General features: G+C 37.4%; 1 protein-coding gene across 1 annotated transcript in view; it reads left to right on the top strand.

The window, feature by feature from the left end:
* gbe1a (glucan (1,4-alpha-), branching enzyme 1a) overlaps positions 1-24,503 on the top strand; it is a 193,540-nt gene that overhangs the window by 152,494 nt on the left and 16,543 nt on the right. Inside the window, exons 13-15 of the mRNA XM_067397121.1 lie at positions 2,631-2,815; positions 3,499-3,629; positions 18,471-18,588. Of these exons, the coding sequence (XP_067253222.1) occupies positions 2,631-2,815; positions 3,499-3,629; positions 18,471-18,588 (434 nt within the window). The remainder of the gene's footprint in view (positions 1-2,630; positions 2,816-3,498; positions 3,630-18,470; positions 18,589-24,503) is intronic.

The raw sequence follows: 24,503 nt of genomic DNA, 5'->3' as shown, positions 1-24,503 counted from the left end.
GTCTGAGCTGTCATGGTTCTTTGTGCGAGCGTTTGCCACTTTTTGCACTGCTAGCCTATGCTCTGTCTCTCTCTCCGGTTGACACATGATATGACTCTATCAGAATTATTTGCCGCAGAAGGTCCCCGTGCACATTAAGTAAAGTTCAAGTGGAAGCTGAGGGATTTGATCGCTCTGATATACTCTCTCTCTTTCTTTCCCCCCTTTTTATTTCTTCTTCCTGCCATGGATCCTTCAATGTCTCAATGTCCTTTTTTGCTGCTGCTTTTTTTTCCTATTTATCAGTGAATGTGTTTAAGGACTCATTCGTTTCAACTTTAAAGTTACCTTGATGGTTTAATTGAGAAAGTAAGTTTGAATTGGGAAGAAAAGAAAGATCCTCAAATCGCATTAACCCATCTATTTCTCATTCATTCATTCTATTTTCATTCATTCATTATAATTTTATTTATAATATTATTATTACTATATTATTAGTATTTATAATGTTGTTATTTTCACATAATATAAAGTACTATTCTATACAGTAGTTAGATAAAATTACATTTCTTTATTTATTTATGTATTTATTTTTAATGTTTATTCAGATTAATATTATATGATAATTATGTATAATGTTATTGTTTTTATAATAATAATAATAATAATATGTAGTAGCATAATTTAAATAATTTTAATTTTATTTCAAACTAATGTTATTGTTAGTAGTAGTATTTACATAATTTAAAGTATTATATACTATAAGTAGTTTATTAATTTATTGTCATTTTATTTATAATATATATTCTTAGTATTTATAATGTTGTTTTTATTTTTACGTAATATAAAGTACTATTCTGTATAGGGATGTCCAGATCCGATCACATGATCGGAAATCGGGCCCGATCATGTGGTTTCAGACTCGATCGGAATCGGACATTACCTCCCGATCAGGACTCGGATATATATGTATTAGGGGTGCAACGGTTCTCGGTAAAAAATCGAACCATACGGTTCTCCACTTACGGACCGCACTTGCACTGCGGTCCATTTCGAAAGACGACGCATCTATTGGTTAATATGGTTTGTTTAAAATAGCAACGTGGAAAACAGACAGAGTTCAGATAATGTATGTTTCAGTCGATGGATGCACAAAACGTTACAACAACGATAATCAGAAAGCGTGGACAAAACAGTCACTCTTTGTAAACTGTTAACTGCGAGTGCCGTCTGCTGTAATGTCCAGTCATTTACGCCGCCATCACCCGGGTGTTGATAGCGTGCGAGCGCAGGTGAGACCTGAACAGCACACGTTGCTGTCTGTATTTAAACTAAACCCATTTAAGCCTTGCTGATTTAAACCTTCAAGAACAAGACGCGAAAGAGAACTCGCACGCGCTGTGAGAAGATTTGTGTGCGCTCATCCGAAGCGCGCACACGCTTATTCCAGTCAGCGCGCAAATACTGAGTTCTCTTTCAAGTCTTGCGCTTCGGCGGCCACATTCATACAAAAATTATGTCAACATGCCCGTCCTAGCGAGTATCCTAGCAAACATAGTCGGTTATGTCTTAAGTGAACGTATATTAGTCGAGAAAGACAGCGCATGTGGAACAGTATATGTACTGGATCGTGCATGTCTTAAAGGGAAATCAACTATTCCTGCTGCCTGTATTTAATGTTAAATCAAACAACAAAAAACAAAGAAATTACTCACTGCTCTTGACTGAATAGTTTTTGTAACTTCAATAATGATTAATCTTTATTTATTTTATACAGTAAAGATAATATGCAGTGATATTTTATATTTGATAACTATTTGAAAACTGAATACCTGAAAAACCTGAAAAGCACTGTTCCTGGATCTGTTTTTTCGCTCTTCTTTATTCTTTTTTATGTAGGCTATTAAGTATCGGATCGGGACTCGGTATCGGCAGATACTCAAAATCAAATGACTCGGACTCAGACTCGAGGGCAAAAAAACGTGATCGGGACATCCCTAATTCTGTAGTTAGTTTTGATACAATTTTACTGATTCATTTATTTATTTTAATATTTTATTTATATTAATATAATATTATAAATTGGTGTATAATATAGAATTATTGTTCTTATTATATTTAGAAAGTGTAATTTAAACCATTTAAGTATTAAATACTATGATTTATTTCAAATAATGTTATTAAATATTATATATTGTTTTAGTAGTAATGTATTTATTTTTATTACATGTTCCTTCATATAAATTCACGTATTGTTAAATAAAACTTCAACAAGACTTGTTCCTGTCACTTATATCAAAGTTGTGTCAAAACTAAAAATCCTAGACAACAAACAAGATTAAAATATTACATTTTCCTTAAAGATCTTTCAAAAAGACTGATTCTACCTGTTCATGGCCAAGCATTCATAATAATGCTGTTAAAAATTGCTGGTAAAATATAAATAGATAAATAAATAAATCTTATTTAGTAAAAAACATTGTGCAGTGTAAGAAAATCTCATGTGACATGGGCTTGTAGTGTATGTAAGTTTTAATATTTTTATAACATGCTAAATTACCTTAAAATGCTCTGGGGCATGTTGTCTTGTTTGTGATAAAAGCTTTCACCAACTTTTACCATCTTCATTTTTCAAACTTTTCTTTCTCCAGGTAACGAGTTCGGCCATCCGGAATGGCTTGACTTTCCTAGGAAAGGAAACAACGAGAGCTACTATTATGCCCGTCGCCAGTTCAACCTTGTGGATATTGAGCATCTGCGATACCGACAACTATACGCTTTCGACCGTGACATGAATCTTACAGAAGACAAATACGGCTGGCTGGCTGCCGGTCAGGTGAGATGCACATACACACATTGCTAAATGTGCACGTCTCACACTGGTTTTAACCTACAGAAGAAACCCAGTGTAAATCTCCTTGCTGGATCTGTCCTTGCCATCTGTTAAACTGTGGGGAGCTATTTATCTGCCATATTAAATGAGATATGAGATGCATGGCCCATATGATAATGAAATTGCATAATACAGCCAACCAGGCATGACTCTCCATAGCGGGAAGCCCATTTCACACACACACCTTGTACTGAAGACAGCAGAAATAAGATTTCCACTGTATAAAACTGTATAAAACCCTTTCTATCCACAGGGGTTCACAGTTTGTATCCAATGTATGCATCAATGCAATCAGAGACTCATATTGTCCTTAAAAAAAAAAAAGAAAAAGAGGTGCGGATTTCCTAGCTTGACTATCAGACAAGTGCCCCAAACCCTCGAAAACCAACAAATCAGCTAAGAGCAGATTGTTTTTCAGCAGAGTACCTCTGTACTCACATCAGCAATTGTCTAATTTGTTTAAATTGTTATTTCTCCTAAGGGTTTTTAGAAGAAACATCTGAGAACTTATGATCTAGGAACAACATCTGAGCAATAAAATCTTCCCCTGAGATTATTTCATGATAATTTTGCATTGTGTTTGACAGTCATTTACATCATTTGCATCTTGTTTTTGTTTCTATCAGGCGGCAGTCACGACTTTGAATCAAGCTGATAAGGTGATCGTATTTGAACGCGCAAACCTGCTGTTTATTTTCAACTTCCATCCCTGCAACAGCTACATTAACTACAGGGTGGCAGTGGAGCATGCTGGGAAGTATCCTTTCACAAGGGAGCTCCAGAAGACTAGCACATCTTAGTAATGGAGTGTGTTTATATGCGTGTGGGAGTGAGATTATATGTGTGTGCATATGAGCTGTGAAATATATAGGAAGCATGTGGGAGAGAGGTTAAGGCACTTATTAGAAATTCATTAGCCACATATAGTATATGCATGATGAGACTGAGAGTGTGTGTTTTCAATGTTTTACAATGTAAGACCTCTGTGTGTGTGTGTGTGTGTGTGTGCGTGTGTGTGTGTGTGTGTGTGTGTGTGTGTGTGTGTGTGTGTGTGTGTGTGTGTGTGTGTGTGTGTGTGTGTGTGTGCGTGTGTGCGTGCGTGTGTGTGCGTGTGCGCGCGTGTGTGTGTGTGTGTGTGTGTGTGTGTGTGTGTCTTTCAACCCTTCATGGCTCTTTAGAGGCTGGCCTGCCATTGGTTGTGACACATTCCCATTGATGCTTAAAGATGAGCTTGTACGCTAGGGAGGAAGGGGAGGGGAGAACAATCTGACAAGTCTTGAAAACACATTTAATTGGCTGCAGAGATGCTATAGGTTACTTTCATCACACAAAATGAGCTGTTCATGGCTTTGTATGTGCGTGGGTGTGCACATGTGATGCTGTTTTGGGGCATTCAGGTTGCACCAATGGGAGTTTGTGTTTGTACGGAGAATCCAATTAGTATGAGAAAACGAGACACCCTACAACGAGAGAAACTATGGCTCATCAAACATCTCCCACTCGCACGTATTTGCTCACACAAATACCCTCACTCATCAACACGCGCCGAAGAGAAGGCCTTAGCCTGGTTAAAATCCACAAAGATGAAACCAATATCATTGTTGTTTTTGCTAGAAAGGGCTTTTAGCATGTAGCAGAAAACAAAATTACTTTAAGCCAGAAATCGGGGCAATTAAAGGCACAGTGTTTGTTAAAACTTCCAAAGAACTCCAGAAAATGTTTCATGTGTAATTAATTGAACGTACAGTTGGGTCTAAAAGTCTGAGAGCACACTGAAAATCTGAGATTCAAAATGTAATTTAAACTTAATCTAAATTTAAAGTGAAGGATTTTTAAAAATGTAAAACACATGTTTGTATTATTATTATTATTATTATATTACTATTATTATTATTATTATTATTATTATTAAAGGGGTGGTTGATTATGATTTCACTTTTTAACTGTAGTGTGTAATGTTGCTGTTAGAGTATAAACAATGTTTGCAAAGTTATGATGCTCAAACAAGTTCAATGCAAAGGGAGATATTTTCTTTTAGAGAATTCTCTGTTTAAAGGGTCATGAAACCCCCCTGTTTTACCCTGGTCATTCACACCTCAAAGTTCAGAAAAGTCTGTTAAAATGGGCGTGTAAAGCTCTGGAAAAGTGGGAGTGTAGAGGGGGAGAAGAGGGGAGAGAACAACCAATGAAGCACAGACATAGAACACACTCATTATACAGAATAATGAATATTAATATATGAGCATGGAAAATATGACAACAAACTCCCAAGCACAAGGGAGAAATGTGAAAGAATATTGAATAGGGCTAATTTGTCTATTAGAATAATCGTGTCGTCGTGTTCAGACAGGCTGATGTATCAGTGTCCAGTTTATTATTTAATAAAGTATAATTCATTTTATATAATTCATATTCATTTAATTCATTTGAAGAAGACTTGATGAAATATGTGTGCATAACTACACCGTGCTGGTTAATGTTTGGTGCAGGAGAATGTGTGAACGCAGCTAGAGCAGGCAGAGCTGAATGAGCCGCACTTTTGTGACATTTGAATTCTCTGCTGTAATGCGATCTCACGCAAACATACTTTCCATTTTTGCTGGTAGATTACAGCAAAACAATCCACATGCACACAAACCTCTGCTCTGGTCACGTCTCAGGAAAACACATTGTGTTGAAGCACTGAGGAAACGAACAGCAACGATACGTCTCTGAATGACAAGAGACAGAGGTGAGAGAAGTGATACTTCCTCATGCATAATACCGCAATTATATTCTTATGCATACTACAGCTCAGTTATTTTGATTAAATGAGCTTTATGTCATGAATATATGTTGAGAATCGCTCGAAACGGTCTACGTCAGCATGTTTGACCTTGCCCATACTTGGTCCGAACGTACATGATTACGTCAGATTTTGTGACGTTGCTCCGACTCAGCTTTTCAAACCGGAAGACAGAAATCGCTCTGAAAAAATGCAAAAATAACTATTTTTCACATATGAATAACATTAATGAGTACCTTTAGTGTTTTCAATGATGTGCAGCCTATACATATCTGTTTACATCTCAAAAAAAGTGTTTTGGGGTTTCATGACACTTTAAGGACTACAACAAATGTCTGGTAGGGACTACAAAAAGCTTCTTCCGGGTTAGTGACATCACTATCCAGGCAAGTAGCAAGAAGTAAGTTTTACAGGTAAACACTTCCCTCGTAGAGTCTTTTAGTCTCTGGTAACAGCTTAGGCACAAGGTAAATAACAGACCATAATAAGAATCCTCAGGTAGGTAACATAAACATCCTCTGAGACATCACTTAAAGGTGCAGTAAGCGATTTTTGAAAAACGCTGTTGAAAAGTGTATCGGACCGAGCACCATGACACACTTGTAGCCAGTCGGCAGTAAGGGGTGTATACACTCATGATGGGGGAGGAGAGAGAGCTCAGTGCACAAGACAGCCATTAGAAGAACGACTATAATAAGAGAGAGATTGCAGAGAAAATACAAAAGAGGAAAAGGCCAGGGGAAAATAACTTTAAAAAGGTTTCAATCAGGTACGACCTGCATTAATATCGGAGAAGCTTCCCAGAGTTTGAGAGATGTTAAAGAGATAGTTCACCCAAAAATGAAAATTTTGTCATCACTTAATCACCCTCAAGTTTAAAACCTGTATGAGTTTCTTTCTTCTGCTGAACACAAAAGAGGATATTATAAAATATGTTGGAAATCAGAATATTGACAGTAGCCATTGACATCCGTTGTATTTTTTTTTTCCAACTATGGAAGTCAATGGCTACCGCTAACTGTTTGATTACCAACATTCTTTAAAATATCAGCAGAAGAAATTCGTTTTTGGGTGAACTACCCCTTTAAGGAGTGGGAAGGCCTGAAAACAGATGCTGAGGTTACTTTATTTCTTCTTTATAAATGAGTAACATTGTTTTTGCTGTGTTTCACAGAACTAAGATATGCTGTCTTTTGCTTGAATAAACTTGCATGTCATCTTCCCTTGTCTGTTAATTTCCATTTATTTTCTTCACTTCAGCTATGATAAAGAGACATCACACCATCTGCGGCAAGCACAGCAGATTCTGTCATAGACATTGCCAGTGTTGCATAGAGTCTACGTGATTGTGAGGGTGGAGACATCAAGATAGGGGTGTGATCCTATTGGGTAGGGACTTGTTTGTTTTGGTGATTTCAAATATCAACAGCATTTTACAAAAAAAAAACACTTACTGCACCTTTAAGGCAGAAAAGCATCCGAGATACTGAACAAAGGCTGAAATAAATATCTTGTGGTACACACCATGCACGCCATTGACAAAATTAGTTTCTTGGATTTTAAGAAATCTACCACTCACAATACGCTTTGAGGAGCTGACTCTTATCCCTTAAAGAACAGTCTTCCTTACAACCAAAAGTGTTGGTTAAAAAGAATGTGTAGTAGACCAGATGATTTTAGTAAGAATCTTATTGATTTAAAAAAAATAATAATAATAATAACTTTTTATAAACAAATATAACAATTTGCAGAACAAAAAAATTGATGATCAGTCTCGTTTAGATTTATTTAAAAAAAAGTAAAAAAAAAAAAAAAAAAAAGATTGTTATTTTGATTACTAAATATACTAAACATGCAGAGAAAAAAAATCAAAAAGATAATTAACCAACACTGGCATATTTTTTCAATCTGATGAAAGACTTGAACTTGTCCAGGATCCCCCTCTCACGTTGTTTAAACATGAATGTAATTTGAGAGACTATCTAGTGAGATCAGTCTTGACTCCTCAACCTGTAACAACACAAACTACATTAACATCAATTTGAGAAGGTAACTATCACTGTGGCTCATGTAATCAGTGTAGTTTTATATATATATATATATCTGTTTATTTTGCCCCCAAGAACAGAGCTCTGTGTTGGGGGAGGCTTGACTTCCTGCAAGGGGTTTTCTGCAGTCTTGATGCTTCAGGAAAAGTGAACATGATCGATAATGCATTGTAGGGGTATATCCAGAGCTTTCCCTGCACCTCTTTCCACTTTTATGTTTCATTCAATGTGTTTTTGCTCTTAGTTTGCCTCTTTCACAGTCAAGGGAAGTGGACAGGGATACTACTCTGTGATAGTCAACGATTGCTTAAGAGGCATATTTTGCCAGGTAACGTTTTGATAAATAAGTAAAAAGACAACCTTGTACGTGTACATTGCAAGGTCGCAGCTGATACTAAGAGAATATTGTTGCTTGATGCCAAGTGAGATCATTTGAAAAAGACAATATTATTTTTGTTTTATACATCATGAAATACTAGACTTTTTCTTACAAAATGGAAAAGTTTGGAATTGTATCAGTTGATACAAAGTTGTTTCTCTCCAGGTTCACTGTACGTGTTGTGGTTATGTTTGGGAAAGACTTTTTCACTTCAACTATCAATATTTTTGTCTTTGTTTTTTCTTTGTAAACATATATATTACACATACACACACACAACCCTTTAAAAACCATTAAGCAGTTTTTAACATTGGTAGTTGCCAAGTTGTAGCCAAGCATATTATAACGTTTTTTGAAGGATCATTTGACACTCTAGACTGTATGTAAAGACCAAGGTTAGAACAAGGCTGTGAGGGCTGAATGTAGGAGAAGGTTGAGAACCCAGTTGCAGAAATGAGAACTCAGTCAGGGAATAAACTTAATGTCTCTTTAATTAGTCCAGAAAGTAATTCCAAAACAGAAGTCCAAATAGTTCTAAAAAGTCGATGCAAAAAATGATAAAGTAATTTCAAACAGAATCTCCAAAAATTGTTCCAAGGAGTCAATACAAAAAATCCAAAAGAGGGTCTAGAAACATCAAAGGGTAAATGATGTTTCCCAAAAAGGTAAAACTACCAAAAACTTCCAAAGGACAACAAAATGCAAAAGTCAGATCCAAAGAAAATCACAAGAGCGATTTACCAAAAGACTGGTGAGGCTGGTCTCAACATAACAAACACCAGGGGCGGCGCTAGGGGTGGGCTAAGGGGGCTGGAGCCCCGAATGTTTTCCCAAAAGCCCTGAATCTTTCAGGTTTGAGGTTTCTTAACAGTGCTCCCAAAATAGAATTTTTCTAAAAGTATCTCTCTATTAAAATATGTTAAACAGTTTAATATTGCTTTTCTACAGTATTCATCATAGGTATCCATACACCGGCAGCACTTTCTCTCTCTTCTCTCCGACAGCGAGTTCACGCACACCGCAGTTGAACACAGACATGCAGGGGCATAGTTTGCTGTAACACTCCACATATATTTTAGCTATCTAATCCATTGCAATTTAGCCATAACTATCAGTGTAACTGTATGCAGTTACCAAAACAGCCGTCTGTTTTGTTACTTCATTTTTCAATAGTTATCAATGACAAAAGTATTCACATCAGTGTTTGTTTTCTTCCTTAATTAATCTGAATTTTAAACGAATTGGCTTGAATGAACGATTTAAGTAGCTCACTCCTTAAAACGTTGAATTGCTGCCACCTACTGGCGGTTTCAATATTTAACATAATTTCTTTCTTTTCAGAATCACTCCGTTATGTTAGAATTTGATGAATGGTTATAGATAAATTCCATAAAGTTATGATTGATTGATGGATAACAGGAACAGAGCAACTTAAACTCACAGGAAATGAGGCACTGGTATAATAGAACAATAGCGCATGATACAATGCTGTTTTGCTATCACAGGAATAAATTACATTTTAAAATTAGGGCTGTCAAACGATTAATCACGATTAGTCGCATACAAAATAAAAGTTTGAGTTTGCCTAATATATGTGGGTGTACTGTGTGTAATTATGTATATATAAATACAAACACATCCATGTATATATTTGAGAAATATTTACAAGTATATGTATTTATTTATATTTTTATGTAATTTATATTATATATAAATACATCTTTTTTTGTACATAAATAACATTTCTCTTAAATATATACATTAATTTGTGTGTATTTATATATACATATCATTTACACACATTACTCACACATATATTATGCAAACTCAAACCTTTATTTTGTATGCGATTAATCACGATTAATCGTTTGACAGCCCTATTTTAAATATATTAAAATTGAAAACTTTTAAGTTGTGATAATGTTTTTTTTTATCAAATGAATGCAGCCTTGGTGACTGAGACTTCTTAAAAAAAAAAAAAAACATGAGAAATTGAGAAAAAAAAATTCTTTCTTTCTTTTTTTGCAGTACAAGCTTTGTCATCTCTGGAAACTCAGCCTTGCCCTAACCTTACATACAATTTTCAAGCTCAATTATAAATGCCCCCACTGTCAAGTAATAAACACCTCTGCAAGGCACAGAGCTACTCGTGCTGAATGGCTAGTTTGAACCGTGTTGCTAATGCACTCTCCAGCAGTTCCAGACTCGAGCAAGCAACCCTTCATTATTGCAAACCCAGAGCAGAGGCCCTCTCCCACCCAGCAGCTCCATTCATACCCCCTGGTCTCCTCTTCAGAGAACAAGGGCTGCGGGGAGCTGCCGGAGATGAGCTCCACCAGCTGAAGGCCTCCCACCAGGGCCTCTATTTAATCATGGCCCAGGCAGCGAGCCCGCTTGGCGGGGAATAAAGACACCCTTTAGCCAGGGCCACTTAGGCTTCCTCCAGCCCCTGCCGCTGCCCTTTCTGTGTCTTGCGCATGAGGGGGGAGCCCTCTTTCTATGCCACCAGCCGTTGAGCTTTGAAGATGAGAGACGAGGGTGTTAGAAGTGCACGACCGGTGGAAAGAACAGTAAATATGGCCCATGTGCACCTCCCTGAACTCCTAATCGTTTTGTGTTTGCCAGTGTATTCTTCTCATTAAAACCTTGCCTTTAACCAGAGTCCATGTGGGCTTTGTGAAAAAAAAAAAAAAAAAATTCCTCCATTTCCACCCTGAAGCTATAAACCTAAATGTAGAGTTTGAAATGAAATTGATATTCAAGTGGCGTTATGCTTTTTTTGACCTGCCAGTAGATTCTCTCGACGGTCTGTCCTGTGTCTCTGACTCTCAGCACTGATACTGTAGATGTTGAAGTGTGAATCCCACCAGGATGTCAGCTTGATCTGTCTTTGAAATGCTTTGAGTCACATCCTCATTATATCTCTTGCGTAATACAGTGACACACACCCCTGATATGGAGGTCTAGTAATGTTTCCTATCTGCTGTCCCTCGTTCCCATTGCTGTGCTGCTGACCGACTGGAGCCGTTACTAATCGCTTAAACCTGATCATTATGCCAGATTTCTCCTCTGCTGGAGTGTTTTGTTTTGGGGAAAGCAGGGATGAGGTCTTGGAGGACGATCAATCATTTCACCTCGTGGGAGAATATCGATCCTTCCGGTCTCCAGGGCCATGAAGTGCGGAGGGGACGTTCAGCCAATCGAACAGGTCAATAAGAACGTGGCTGGCTCAAGCCGGCTTCTGATAGGTGATCACAGCCATGCTTTCTGCTGGATGGGTAGGGACAGTCACAAAACAGGGTTTGTACAGAATGGTGATTTTCCCATAGGACATATTGAATGAATTGCCTAAAATCAACAAAGCCTTGTAGAAAGACCTAAAAAAAAAAAAGCATGTTCATAGTTTTGCTCCACTGGTGACACCAAAAAGAACTGCAAAAATGATGTTTGTTTCCAAAAGCAGAGAGTGCCCTCCATTGTTTTGACAGATAATCCATAAATTGTTTTAATAGATAATAAGTTTTTTTTTTTTTTTTTTTTTTGGATGAGCTCATGTGCTATATAACTGCGTTTTTTTTTTTTTTTTTAATCCCATTAGCTAATTATTTTTTTATTATTATTTTAAGCATAATTGTAAAAAAAAAAAAAATTATTATTTAGTTGGCTGGGTGGATAAATAGGTATATAGATTTTGTTTATGAATAAAACCCTAAAACTATAACTAAATGAAATGGCTTCTCTTCAATATTTATTTTTTTGTTTGATTGTTTTGTTTTTATTTAGTTAGTTTTTAGTTATTTTATTTTGTTATATACAGGACTCTAAGAAAAAATATGGTTAATTAAGTAAAATGACTGATAATGAAGATAATAATATATTTTTATTATTTGATTTTAAGATTATTAATAATACCTTTTTACAGTGTTTCTTTTATTGGGTTTCCATACACACTTTGTTCTTGATTTCTCAGTAAACTTTGTTTGATTTTGTAAGTCGCATTTACCAAGTGTAACCACACTCTGCAGAGAAGCATAAAAGGAAATAAGTCCTCCAGACTCTGTCCCTATAGAGAGAAGTGTAGAGTGCAGTCAGGTCTACAGCAGACTTAAGGGTTCCCCAGTTAAAACGTGTCCGGGGGCAAGTTATCTACAGATCGATTGGGATACTGAGACAAAGGACCATCTTCCATTCAGTTTCAGAGAGCTGTATACAGGATGGCAGGACTTAGTTCACACTTGGAAAACTTTTCTCTGCATTATTCATGAAGACTAATGCACCAAGTTGAGGTTAAAGGCTACAGATTGTATAATGTTACATATTCGTAGGGGCACGCATGAGGGATTTTCAATGACTGCCACTCAAACCAGTTTACAGGCAGTAAGCTGAAACAATGCCATTAATTACTTTGACAAATACATGCTGTAATCTCTGCTTTTTAGTGCCTTGGGCTCAGTCTCATTCTCTGGCTGTGTTTGAAATCATATACCACCGCTACTCTTGTATCTCATTTTTGACTCATTATTATAAAGTTATATTTATATTTAGTTATATAGATATATTTACACATGAACCCTGGCTGTGAGAGCCAAGCATTTGCATTGTCCTCCCCCCCCAACTGATACATTTTAAAGGGTTAGTACACCCAAAAATGAAAATTCTGTAATTTATTACTTACCCTCATGCCCTTCCACACCCTTAAGACGTTAATCTTCGTTAGTTAACCTTCATTGATCTTCGGAACACAAATTAAGATATTTTAGTTGAAATGCCATGGCTCCGTGAGGCCTTCATAGAGAGCAATGACACTTCCTCTCTCAAGATCCATAAAGGTACTAAAAACATTTAAATCAGTTCATGTGAGTACAGGGGTTCAATATTAATATTATTTAGCAAAGAGAATGGTTTTGGTGCGCCAAAAAAAACAAAATAACAACTTATTTAGTGATGGCCGATTTCAAAACACTGCTTCATGAAGCATCGGATCATAAATGAATCAGTGTATTGAATCTTCTGTTCGGAGCACCAAAGTCACGTGATTTCAGCCGTTGGCAGTTTGACACGCGATCTGAATCATGATTCGATACACTGATTCATTTATGCTCCGATGTTTCATGAAGCAGTGTTTTGAAATCGGCCATCACTAATAAGTCATTATTTTGTTTTTTTGGTGCACCAAAAATATTCTCGTCACTTTATAATATTATTGAACCACTGTACTCACATGAACTGATTTAAATATGTTTTTTGTACATTAATGGATCTTGAGAGAGGAAATGTCATTACTCCCTATGAAGGCCTCACTGATTCATCGGATTTCAACTAAAATATCTTAATTTGTGTTCCGAAGATCAATGAAGGTCTTACGGGTGTGGAACGACATGAGGGTTAGTAATAAATGACAGAATTAACCCTTTAAGGTTATGAATAAGCTGGTGTTTTCAAAACAATGACAAAATTCACATTTAAGAGATATAAGCATTCACAACTTATAGTCTCTCACTTCCGTTAAAATGGATCACGGATTTTCATGACATCACATCACACTTCAGTTCCTTGTCAAATCTTCTATCCAATCAAATGCTCTCTAGAGCAGATCATATGCGCGAGTCGGTGCAGACCACAAAAGGTATCGGACCCATTTGAATTGCTGTATATAAATGATATAAAGGACATTACGAGGAGAAACGGGTAGAGATTAGAAGGAGACTGATGTTTTACAGAGTCTAACGGCTCTGGCCGAGCTATAACGTAAATGAAACGCTATTGGCTATTTTAAAAAAATGGCCGGGGCTCTTCGATATATCGCCCTGTCTTCCTGTTTCAGTTTAAATTAAATCAACACATTAAATAATGCTGCGCGTGCCGACCCTCTTCAGTGGGCCTTTAAACATACTTGACCACCAACACCCACTTTTGCATTTATGCAACATTCAGAAAAATTTATCATATTTACAGAAGTTTATGTATGTTGCTGAAATTAATTTTCTATCCCTTAAAATGTTGAGAACTGTAAAATATGTATGTGGAATACATAGTTACAGTATTTGGAAGATTTTATTCAAAATAGTTAATAATAGTGTCAGTAGGCAGTGCCCATGTTGCTTGACTCTGGCATGCTGGGAGATTCAAATAAATATATGAATATAAATATGTATATCAATATTTTCCATTAAACTTGTTGCTATGAGACATTTTAAGGCAGGGGTCTCCAAATGCTGTCCTGGGGGGCCACTGCCTTGCAGATTTGAGCTCCAACCCCAATTAAACACACCACAACCAGCTAATCAAGGTCTAATTAGGCATACTAGAAACTTCAGGCAGGTGTGTTGAGGCAAGTTGAAGCTAAACTCTGCAGGACAGTGGCCCTCCAGGACTTTGGAGACCCCTGTTTTAGAGTGTGTACTGCTTTTATGCCCATATTTGGTCAAAAATTGCTTAAAAGCAGGGGTCTCCAAACTGGGTCCTGGAGTGTCACTGTCCTGCAGAGTTTAGCTCCAACTTGCCTCAACACACCTTCCTAGAAGTTTCTAGTGTTTGACCTTGATTAGCTGGTTCAAGTGTGTTTAATTGTGGTCGGAGCTAAACTCTGCAGGACAGTGGCCCCCCAGGATTGAGTTTGGAGGCTCCTGCTTAAAAGTATTGCAACAGCTAAAACTGCAAAGGAACCATTTATTTATTTTTTAAAACATTTTTAAAATGGTCATGTGACAGCAATGTACTACAGAGCCCCTAAAGTGAAATTATAGTTTAAAAAAAACTATCATTATTATTATCTTGGGGGAACGCAATACTTTTGCGAGAGAATGCAAAAGTTTGTGAGTGAATGCAAAAGCATTGAAATATAATTTTTCCTCCCATTTCATTTCATTTTTTTTTTTTTTTTTTTCTCCATCACCATGCCCCTTAGGAGCTCTGTAATATATGGCAGTTTGAAACGTACATCATTCACATTCACAATTATAACAAATAGTAATCAGTACACTGAGTGTAGCAGTATGCTAGTATTCCATTCTAAACATAGCCTTTAAAAAACAAACAAAAAAACAATTGGACACAAAACAGATGAGAGCGATTGATTGGATTGTCTAATGTTGATTTAATGATGATTAATTAAAGCTGTAGATGCTATCATAAGACTCAAACATTACTCTCATTCACACAGTGAACCCAGAGTTGGCACATTGACATTTGCATAGCCATAGAATGAAAGTAACTAAATTGTTTATCTACACTGAGATGAAAGCAGACATGAATCTTATGAAACAAGAGCTTCCAGGGCTGTTAAAGTTATAGTCTGGACATTTTCCAACATTTCAACAGAGACGATTTAAGGGCAGAATTAAAGTATTGGAAAAAAGCCTTTAGAAGCAAAAAAAAAAAAAAGGGCAAATTGGCTAGAGAGTGAAACGATAAGCTGTGTTTGAAATGAGAGAGTCGGCGTGGTGGAGAAAACTTTCAAACAGATAAAGAGGGAGAGAGTGAGAGAAGGTTATGTGGGTATAGATTTTAGATTTAGAATATTAGATTTTCTACAGTTCAAGGAATTTAGGTGAATGGCCCACGGCTGTGTTGATTCCCAGAGTGCTTCCTGTGGTGCGAAGCCCCGATACCTTCACCAAAAATCTCTCAATCCTTCCCGTGGACAGTGGTGGAGCCTGGTGGAAACTATCATCCTCCGTTTGGAGCTAGTGGGTTGTAGAGAGAAATCAGCTCCCTTCCAAACAACTGGGGGAAGAGTAGGAAAGAGGAAAAAACAGAACGAGCAGGAGAAGATTTGGAAATGCATGCCAGCATGCAAGAAAAAAAAAACTAAAATCAAGAAAGTAAAGAGATTGCTTTCCCACCAACCTCCCCTAAGAGCCAAAAATTCTCTGAAAATCAAGCCGCGGGGTTGCTTGGGAAGGTGCGGTTCTGCTCACGCACATGGCATTGTGGTCTGTTTACTGGATTCAACTACAATCCCTCTCAAATCCCCAATTTTACACAGAGCCGTTGCGTTTTTATTGCCGATTTTAAAACTATCATGGCAAGTCGGTGGATATAATCTCTCTCCAAAATGATGTGCTTGCCAATTCCTGGACCTGATGCTTTTTTCCCTCCTCCGTGAGATTTTTGTTTGTTTGTTGGTTGGAGGAGGAGTGGGATTCACCTCTTGGGAGTAAGGAAGTCGGATCTGAATCAGATCCATAATTTTTTGAAGTACAGATTTCCTGGTTTAATGAGAATAAGTTTGCCACCTGCCCTTCTTATCCAGCTCACAATTAAAAAAACGTGTTTGACTTCGTCTAATCTCTACAGCAGCTGGCAGCTTTTACGAGCATCGCCATAAAACTCACCAGTCGAGAACCGCTGATTTAAAATGTATTGTGTTGTAAGCCTGTGAAGGCACAGAATATATTCATCTAGTCATCGTAAAACATCCTTTATTGCATTCTTTACAAGTTATTTTCCATTGTTTAAAATGTTTCACCTCTTCAGCAGCGGTCAAATATCAGAAATAATTTTTCAGTTGTAGCATTTAACAGGAAGCGGTGAAATGACTCACAAATTGGAAGTATTGATTCTGATTAATTTATTCATGCTAATTGTTAGACAGTTAGCTTCTGCCAATTTTATTTTTATTTATTTATTTTTTTAAATTATTTAATTATTTTGACACTGACCTTCAGGGCTTCTTTTGACCAAAAGAAAAGAAAAAGTTGACAAAGTATGCTAAACAGCTGTAATAATATGTTTTAAATATGTGTTGCCCTTTCAGGCATTGAAGATATATGCAGAAATTATGCAGAATTTTTTTATTTATTTATTTTTTTCAGTTTTATTATAATGTTTGACCCAGCATAAAATATATATTATTAATATAAGAAAAGGCACTTTTTTCTACTTTGCCCTTCAGGACTTTTCAATTCAGATCTACGCATTCATTTTCAACACGATTAAATATAATTTGTTCACACCAAAAAAGGTAACAGTTCACACTTACTAAGCTGAAGTGTTATTTCATTTGCACAATGCCGTATTTTAACTGCACTTTATGTGACTTTTACATTTGGGACATTTGATAATAAGAATGCACTAACCTGTAGTATTTTAATTAGATTTCCCCTTCCCATAATGCAATATTTTAGAGAGAGTGGTCTCACTTGCTTCGTGTGGAGCCTGTTCACACACTGTCTGACTGTGAACACACACACATGCACACCAACACAGCTTCGATAGGGGGTAAATTATGCTGTATCTAATGATTACGTTAGCTAGCGGGAGGCTTGGAGGATTGCCTGAGGGTCTCCATGGGAAGAGAAGGGTGAGATATGTTCCTTAGACACAAACTCTTGACTAAAGATTAGCCATAATAATTAATGTCCTTGTGACACGTAACATACTTGCTGACAATCATCGCTTCAATGCTCCCTGCCAATTCCCTGTGACATGAATCAGTATGTGGTATACATGAATTCAGGCACTAGCAAGGGCCTTGAGCCACTAAACATTGGGCCACTGATGATTCAATTATTTGTAACAGGATTTCAAGGTCACAAATTAAAACTTAGCTGGGATTTATCATCAAAACTGCTGCAAAACACTCCATGACTAATATACTTCTGGTATTATTTATTTAGCATTCATTTTATTCATCATAAATCAAAAAAAGGCAACAATAAATGGCAAGTTGTTTTATCTTATGATTGATAGCAAAAATACAGTAAAAAGTAATACTGTAAAATATGACTTTTTTCTATTTGAATATATTTTAAAAAAGTAATTTATTCCTGTGAATTTTCAGCAGCCATTACTTTAGTCTTCAGTGTAACATATACCCTCAAACTCTTGGTCTTGTCTTGGTCTCAACATACATTGGTCTTGGTCTCGGATTAGGTTGTCTTGACTTGGTCTCAACCCCTCAAAGTCTTGGTCTTGTCTTGGTCTCAACATACATTGGTCTTGGTCTCAGATTAGGTTGTCTTCACTTGGTCTCAACCCCTCAAAGTCTTGGTCTTGTCTTGGTCTCAACATACATCCGTCTTGGTCTCGGATTAGGCGGTCTTGACTACACTAGTAAAAATGCATAATTTTATCTATGCATTTCCTCATTGATTAGAGGTCTCTCGTGACTGCAAATATGCATGTGTCTAACCTCAGAGATGCAGATAGAGATCCATGTCTTGTGTGTCGTTTGTCTAGTGGCTTCCCTCTCGTTTTGAGCTGTTACTCAACAGCACAGACATCCATCACATTTCATGCGTTTATTATTATCCAACCAACCATCTGTCCCTGGGCTACTCTTGACAAGAGAGAGGGAAAGAATAAGAGAGAGATAAATGTCACAAGACCAAAGAGCGTTTCACTAGAGTCTCCTTACAGTTCCTTGATCATGTTTCGTATCAGATATAAGATCAAACTGAACTCGGACGAGCTGCAATATGGGGGTCACGGGAGGCTTGTGCAGGACACAGAGTTCTTCACAGAGCCCACGCCTTTCAATGGCAGAGCCCAATCATTTCTGGTGAGTTTCATCTCAACTACACCTTTCCACTCTTAAACCATTGACAAAAATGTTGTGTAATGTAGTGAATAACAATCTGGGCAGGTACATGTCATCAAGTTTGTCCAAAGAACTCAATCCATAGATGTCATTGACTATATTTTTCCTTGGCCTATTTTGTCCCCACCACTTTATGAAATTACTTGTGTCAGAGATGTATCTAATACAGATGAAGCATCTCCATTGGTCAAGGAGGAGTCATTTTGTTTGTGTTATTATGAGTGGCGATCTGACACTGGAATTTATGTCAGACCCACAGTCTTGTTAAACCACAAAACAAAATGCAAACAAATGTTTCCATTCTAAACCCAGAACTCAAAGCAAAGATTTACTGGACAAATAATTAAATGTGCAGTTGTGGATCGATGCATTTATCCTCTAAGCCACAAAAGCCCAAAGCAAATAGTGGCAGATGTATAAATTAAGTTATACAAATTAAATATCCATGCATTTGAATTGGTCAACAAGATGGATTGCTACCTTAAATCACCCTGTTATGAAGATGTTTGTCAACTTAATACACTGTTCTCATGAACTTTTTTTTTAAGGAACACTGGCTTTTTTGAGCAGTTGTGTGAAAGATTTAGGCTTTTACAGTATCCATTTTATCTTCTCCTCATGTGCTGGAATGAGCAATGAGCCATAAAAGTCTTGTTTTTTATATACTTGCTGTTTAAAAATGGATCCTTGTTGTCTCTTGTGTCTATAGCTCTGAATTAAAGCACACACTGGATGTGTTGTAAACAGAGTCTATGTTCAGACCCTAGTGAAATGCTACAGTTTACTGTATAAAAACTAGCTCAAAACAGCAGTGGTTCAAAAGAGGTGAGTACACTAGTGGTAGTTCATTACGCAATAGCAATCTTCAGAGAGTATGGCATTTATTGAAAAATACAGCTTTAAGGTAAGAGCAAGAGATTGAATAAATCATGATCTCATTTCGGCCTCATTACAGCTAGTTGAATTTTATGACAATCCACTTTATATTGTCTATGAAGTGTGAACTCTGAAGGTGAGCTCTGCTGCCCTCCCCATAAATCAGCTGGTGATTTTTTGTAGAGCAGCCCAAACTGATGCTGGTTTGAGGTATATAGGCTCTGTATGCAGAAGGTTCTTCATGTTATGCAAATGTTATTCTTGCTATGTTAAAGGGTTGGTTCATCCAAAAATTTCCCCATAATTTACTCAAGCCATCCTAGGTGTGTATAACTTTCTTCTTTCGGCCAAATACAATTGAAGATTTATTAAAAATACCCTGGCTCTTCCCAGCTTTGTAATGGAATTGAATGGTGTACACATTTTTAAAGTTCCAAAAAGTGCATCAATCCATCATAAACGTAATCCAGTAGATTATTAAATGCCTTTTAAAGTGAAGTGATGGGTTTTTGTCAGAAAAATATCCATATTTAAAACTTAATAAACTATAATCACTGGCTTCTGGCACTGGCCGTATGTGAGTCTAGTTCCAGCAGAAGAGTGATCTCTGACCTGACGCGTGACAGATTGACGAACACAGAGGCACAGAGGATAGAGCAAAACAAAACACCGGTCATGAATTAGAAGTCTAAAATGACAATTTTTTAAAGAGAAATGTTGGAGGATTTCGACATAAGAGAAGAGTAGCTTGAGTTTGTTGCACAGCCCTATTTGTTTGAACCGTAAGAAGTGTCCACTCTCACCTAAGCTTACACTACTCCTTCATCATACATCATACGTCGGTTCAGTGGTCACTCTTACGCCGTAACTCGACTTGCATACGTTTGAAATATGGATATTTTTCTTACAAAAACCCATCGCTTCACTTCAGAAGGCATTTATTAACCCACTGGAGTCGGGAGGATTACGTTTATGATGAATGGATGCGCTTTTTGGAACTTCAAAAACTCGGGCACCATTCAATCCCATTACATAGCTGGGAAGAGCCAGGATATTTTTGAATACAACCCCGATTGTGTTCGGCTGAAAGAAGAAAGTCATACACATAGGATGGCTTGAGGATGAGTAAATTATGGGATAATTTTCATTTTTGGGTGAACTATCCATTTAAGGTTGTTTTGGAGAGTTTGAGTTCTTTGTGCAGTGTAACTGTATGTCATGCTGTGTAATATTTTGTCTCCATGCCATGCAAAGTTCCTTCTATGTATACTTCCTTTATGCAATGTAAAGTTTTCTTTGCTGAGTTCCAAAGTGTGTTGTGTAATGTAAAGTTTCTTTGTGTAGTGTAAAGATTTTTGCATCCAGTGTGTTTTTTCTTCTGTGTAAATGTTTAACAAAATGTGCATGTAAAGATTGCACTGTTTGTCTATCGTGTAGTGTAAAGGTTCTACACAAGCTAAAAAGATTTCTCTTAATGTAAAGCAGTGTAAAGAATTCTTCATTCCGTATAAAGTACAAGTCCAGTGTAAAGTATAATTGTCAAAGTTCCTTTGTGGAGTGTAAAGTTTCTGCATACAGTGAACAGAATCTTTATGCAGTGTGAAGGTTCTTTGTGTTACTAGTTTTTTGTTGTTGTTTTTTTTTTTTTTTATGTGTTGTTTTTGTTTAGTATTGAGGGCAGAGTAAAGTTTATTTGCAGAGTTCTACAAGTTTATTGTGCAGTGTAACACCAACAAAAGCAAGTAGAATCCATCATCAGTAATCAGTAATGCTGTCTACACTGGATGCGGCACGGTTCAACGTGACACAACAAATTCCTGACAGTAAACTAATGCCCTGTTGTATTTCTGACGTACTTCGAGTGCTCGCGCTGTTTCTCACATGAAGAACAAACGGATTTGCAATGATCGCTTTGTCGCGTTCAGTGTATACATGTTCTTAGTGCAGTCTGAAGGTTCAAAGGTTCTTTGTGGAGTGTAAAGGTTCTGCATCTAGTGGATCTTTATGCAGTGTGAGGTTTTCTTATGCAGTGTAGTTTTTGTGCTTTTTAAATCTGTCCTAAAGTATTATAAATGTTGTTCATACAATGTAAAGGTTTTTGGTGTGTTAAGGTTTTTTTGAGAGTTTGAATTTTTTGTGCAGTGTAGTTTCTTTGCAGAGTTCATTAAGTTTATTGGACAGTGTAATGGTTCTTTCTGTAAAGGTTTTCCATCCAGTGTATCTTTATGCAGTGTGAAGATTCTTCGTCTTATGCAAAGGTTCTTGGAGAGTTTGAATTCTTTGTGCAGTGTAAAGTTTCTTTTCAGAGTTCATTAAGTTTTCTCTTAGTGTAAATGATCTTGGAGTACTCATATGAATGCTCTTTGTGCAGTTAGAAGGTGTGTCATGGTGTGTAAAAGTGTAAAAGTTTATTTATACAGTGTGAAGTTTCTTTGTGCATTTCAATGTATCTTTATGCTGTGGGAGGTTTCCTTAAGCAGTGTAGATTTTCGTACTTTTTAAAACTGTCCTAAAGTAGTATAAAGGTTGTTCATACAGTGTAAAGCTTTTTTAAACAATGTAAATGTATTACATGCGTAGTGTATTTCCATTTTTGCTGATTTAATGATCCAAAGGTGTGTATATTTGAGCGTGCAGCGCATGCCTGGATACAGCAGATGACTCCAAACACAACTCTGGAGAAGGAAATGAACCCTGGGGGAGGTTTTAGGCTGAACTTCAATATGTTCCCCATACCTGATTTATTTTCAGAGTTCTCAATCTGTCTCTATCTTTCCCTCTTTCTCTACCTTTTCTCCATTGCCAGTAACTGCCCATTCAGTCATTTCCCCAGGCTGTTTTCTGATGGAGCGCTGGGGCCAGAGAATAAGGTAGGCCTGTAACGAACAGTTGAAGAGCCGTCTCCAATCAGTTAGCCTGTGAAAGCCTGGGTAACTTTCTGTTTGTGGAATAAGCTTTCTGTTTAGCTCTCCTTCTCTCTCACTCTCTCTTGGGGCAGGTCTATAAACACACCCCCTTGGTTTAATATTGCTATTGATCTTTGGCTGCCCCTTATTTATAGACTGATAAATGTATCATTTGTTTTCTTTGCTGTAGAAAGGAAACTCAGCCTATTAGTTTCTCAAAGTCTTCCTCATATTTATCCTTTATGGTCTACCTCCCCTTCCTTTTCATGGTCGGCTGGCTAGGCAGCTTATTAAGGGTATACAGATGAATAAAAAAGATGGATGAATGGTTGGATGGTAAAACAAACATTTTCAGTGTAATCACACATTCTTAGCCATATTAGATCCTGATAAAACTCCTATCTATACCAAGTATAGATGGAAGAGTGAATTAAACATGGTTCATCCAATGTAGGAGAGACCGCGAGCAATTGTAACCTGCAAATACTTCAAATTTTTATCATAACTTTCAAAATGCTACAGATATAACTGCTAATCTTTGGTATAAAACATTTATATGTATATAAAATAATTTTACCTTTACAGTAAGGTTTCATTTGTTAACATTAGTTAACTACATTAGTTAAAGGTGCAATAGGTGATTCTCTACAGAAATATTTTTGTTAAGCTGGTTGAAAGTCTCCTTATATCCTGGTAGCAATCACTATGTTAAGCGGTCTAATGTATTTTTTATAAATATATCGCTTGTGGAAGGTGTAGGACAATAAAACATTTACTCATTGCATTCAGTCAGAATGAAATGATAGCATGTGTTCCAGTCGGTCAATGTGTGTTTGCATACCACTGCGCAGCCTGTTCACTCAGACAGCATATGTCATCAGCGCGTTTCTTGTACGCTGTGCAGACAGAGCGAGAATGACCTAACTTTCCTTCTGAACCGACAACAAGTGTCACTGGCAAAGGATCTACGAAAAGAAAGACAGTCTTAGAAAAGGCTAAGATGAAAGTCGGCGCCGATAGCCTAGTTGTTAGTGCGCCAACATATGGCGTAAATGTGTTCACGGCGACCCGAGTTCGATTCCCGTCTCGAGGTCTCTTGCCGATCCTGCCCCCCTCTCTCTGCCCAATGCCTTCCTGTCTGCTCTCTACTGTCCTATCTGAATAAAGGCACAAAAAAGCCCATAAATATAAAAAAAAAGAAAGAAAAAAAGTGTGGATCAGAAAAGAGCTAAAACCAGAATTAACATTGGTGTTGCTTTTCCACGCTGAAGATAACTGCCGGAGTCAAAGGGTCTGAAAGATGAACCACACCACCAATCCAAACTGAATGCTAAATGTCAGTCATCTTTGATGACAGTGGTCCTGACAGAAATATGGAAATATCCTCTTCCAACTCCTCATCGTATTCTGCAGAGGCTAGCAGCAACACACCTTTCTGTGGTGGGAGTGTGGGCATGGCTCTACTCCATGCCCTCAAACTCCACTGGCATGCCCACTAGAACACACTGTTGCCAGCTCACACACCTGGTCATACTCTTCCTTGGGCTCGGGCTCTGGGACAACGGTGGGCTCAGTTTTTATCTCTGGCTCTTGCATGACAGCAGGCTCTGGCTCTCTATCTGTGGTGGGCTCTGGCGTTTGCTCCTTTCAGTGTATGGGAGGCGGCTGGCTGGGCTCTGGATCCAGAGTGGGGCTGGTGATGTCTTTGTGAATGACAATCAATTGTTCACCAGCACCCACTCCACGAAAGCTGTGAAATTCCCCCAAGGACCATCCACGGGCAGGCGTGCCTTGGACTGCTCATTCAGGCTGGTGAAAAAAAAACACACAGTGAGCTTTTGGGGAAGTTGGTAAGGCACACCAGGTCTAAAAATTTCCTTATGTGGTCCTTAAGGTTTAGCTCTTCTTGTTCTAGATAGAGCAACTGGACAGCAGGTAAGTCCATATTTAATTGTCGTAATAATCCTTTCCGGGTTCAGTCTTCTGTTACAAGTTGCTGGTGGCTGTAATAATTGCACGATGCAGGAAATTCAATAACAACGTCTTTACTTGGAAACATGCAGGAGAATATGGGAATCAAACTAATATAACATG

This window comes from Chanodichthys erythropterus, chromosome 10, assembly GCF_024489055.1.
Source record: "Chanodichthys erythropterus isolate Z2021 chromosome 10, ASM2448905v1, whole genome shotgun sequence".
In the NCBI taxonomy this organism is placed as follows: domain Eukaryota; kingdom Metazoa; phylum Chordata; class Actinopteri; order Cypriniformes; family Xenocyprididae; genus Chanodichthys; species Chanodichthys erythropterus.
The sequence above is the reverse complement of the archived record's forward strand: the minus strand, read 5'-3'. Positions and strand labels throughout refer to the sequence as shown.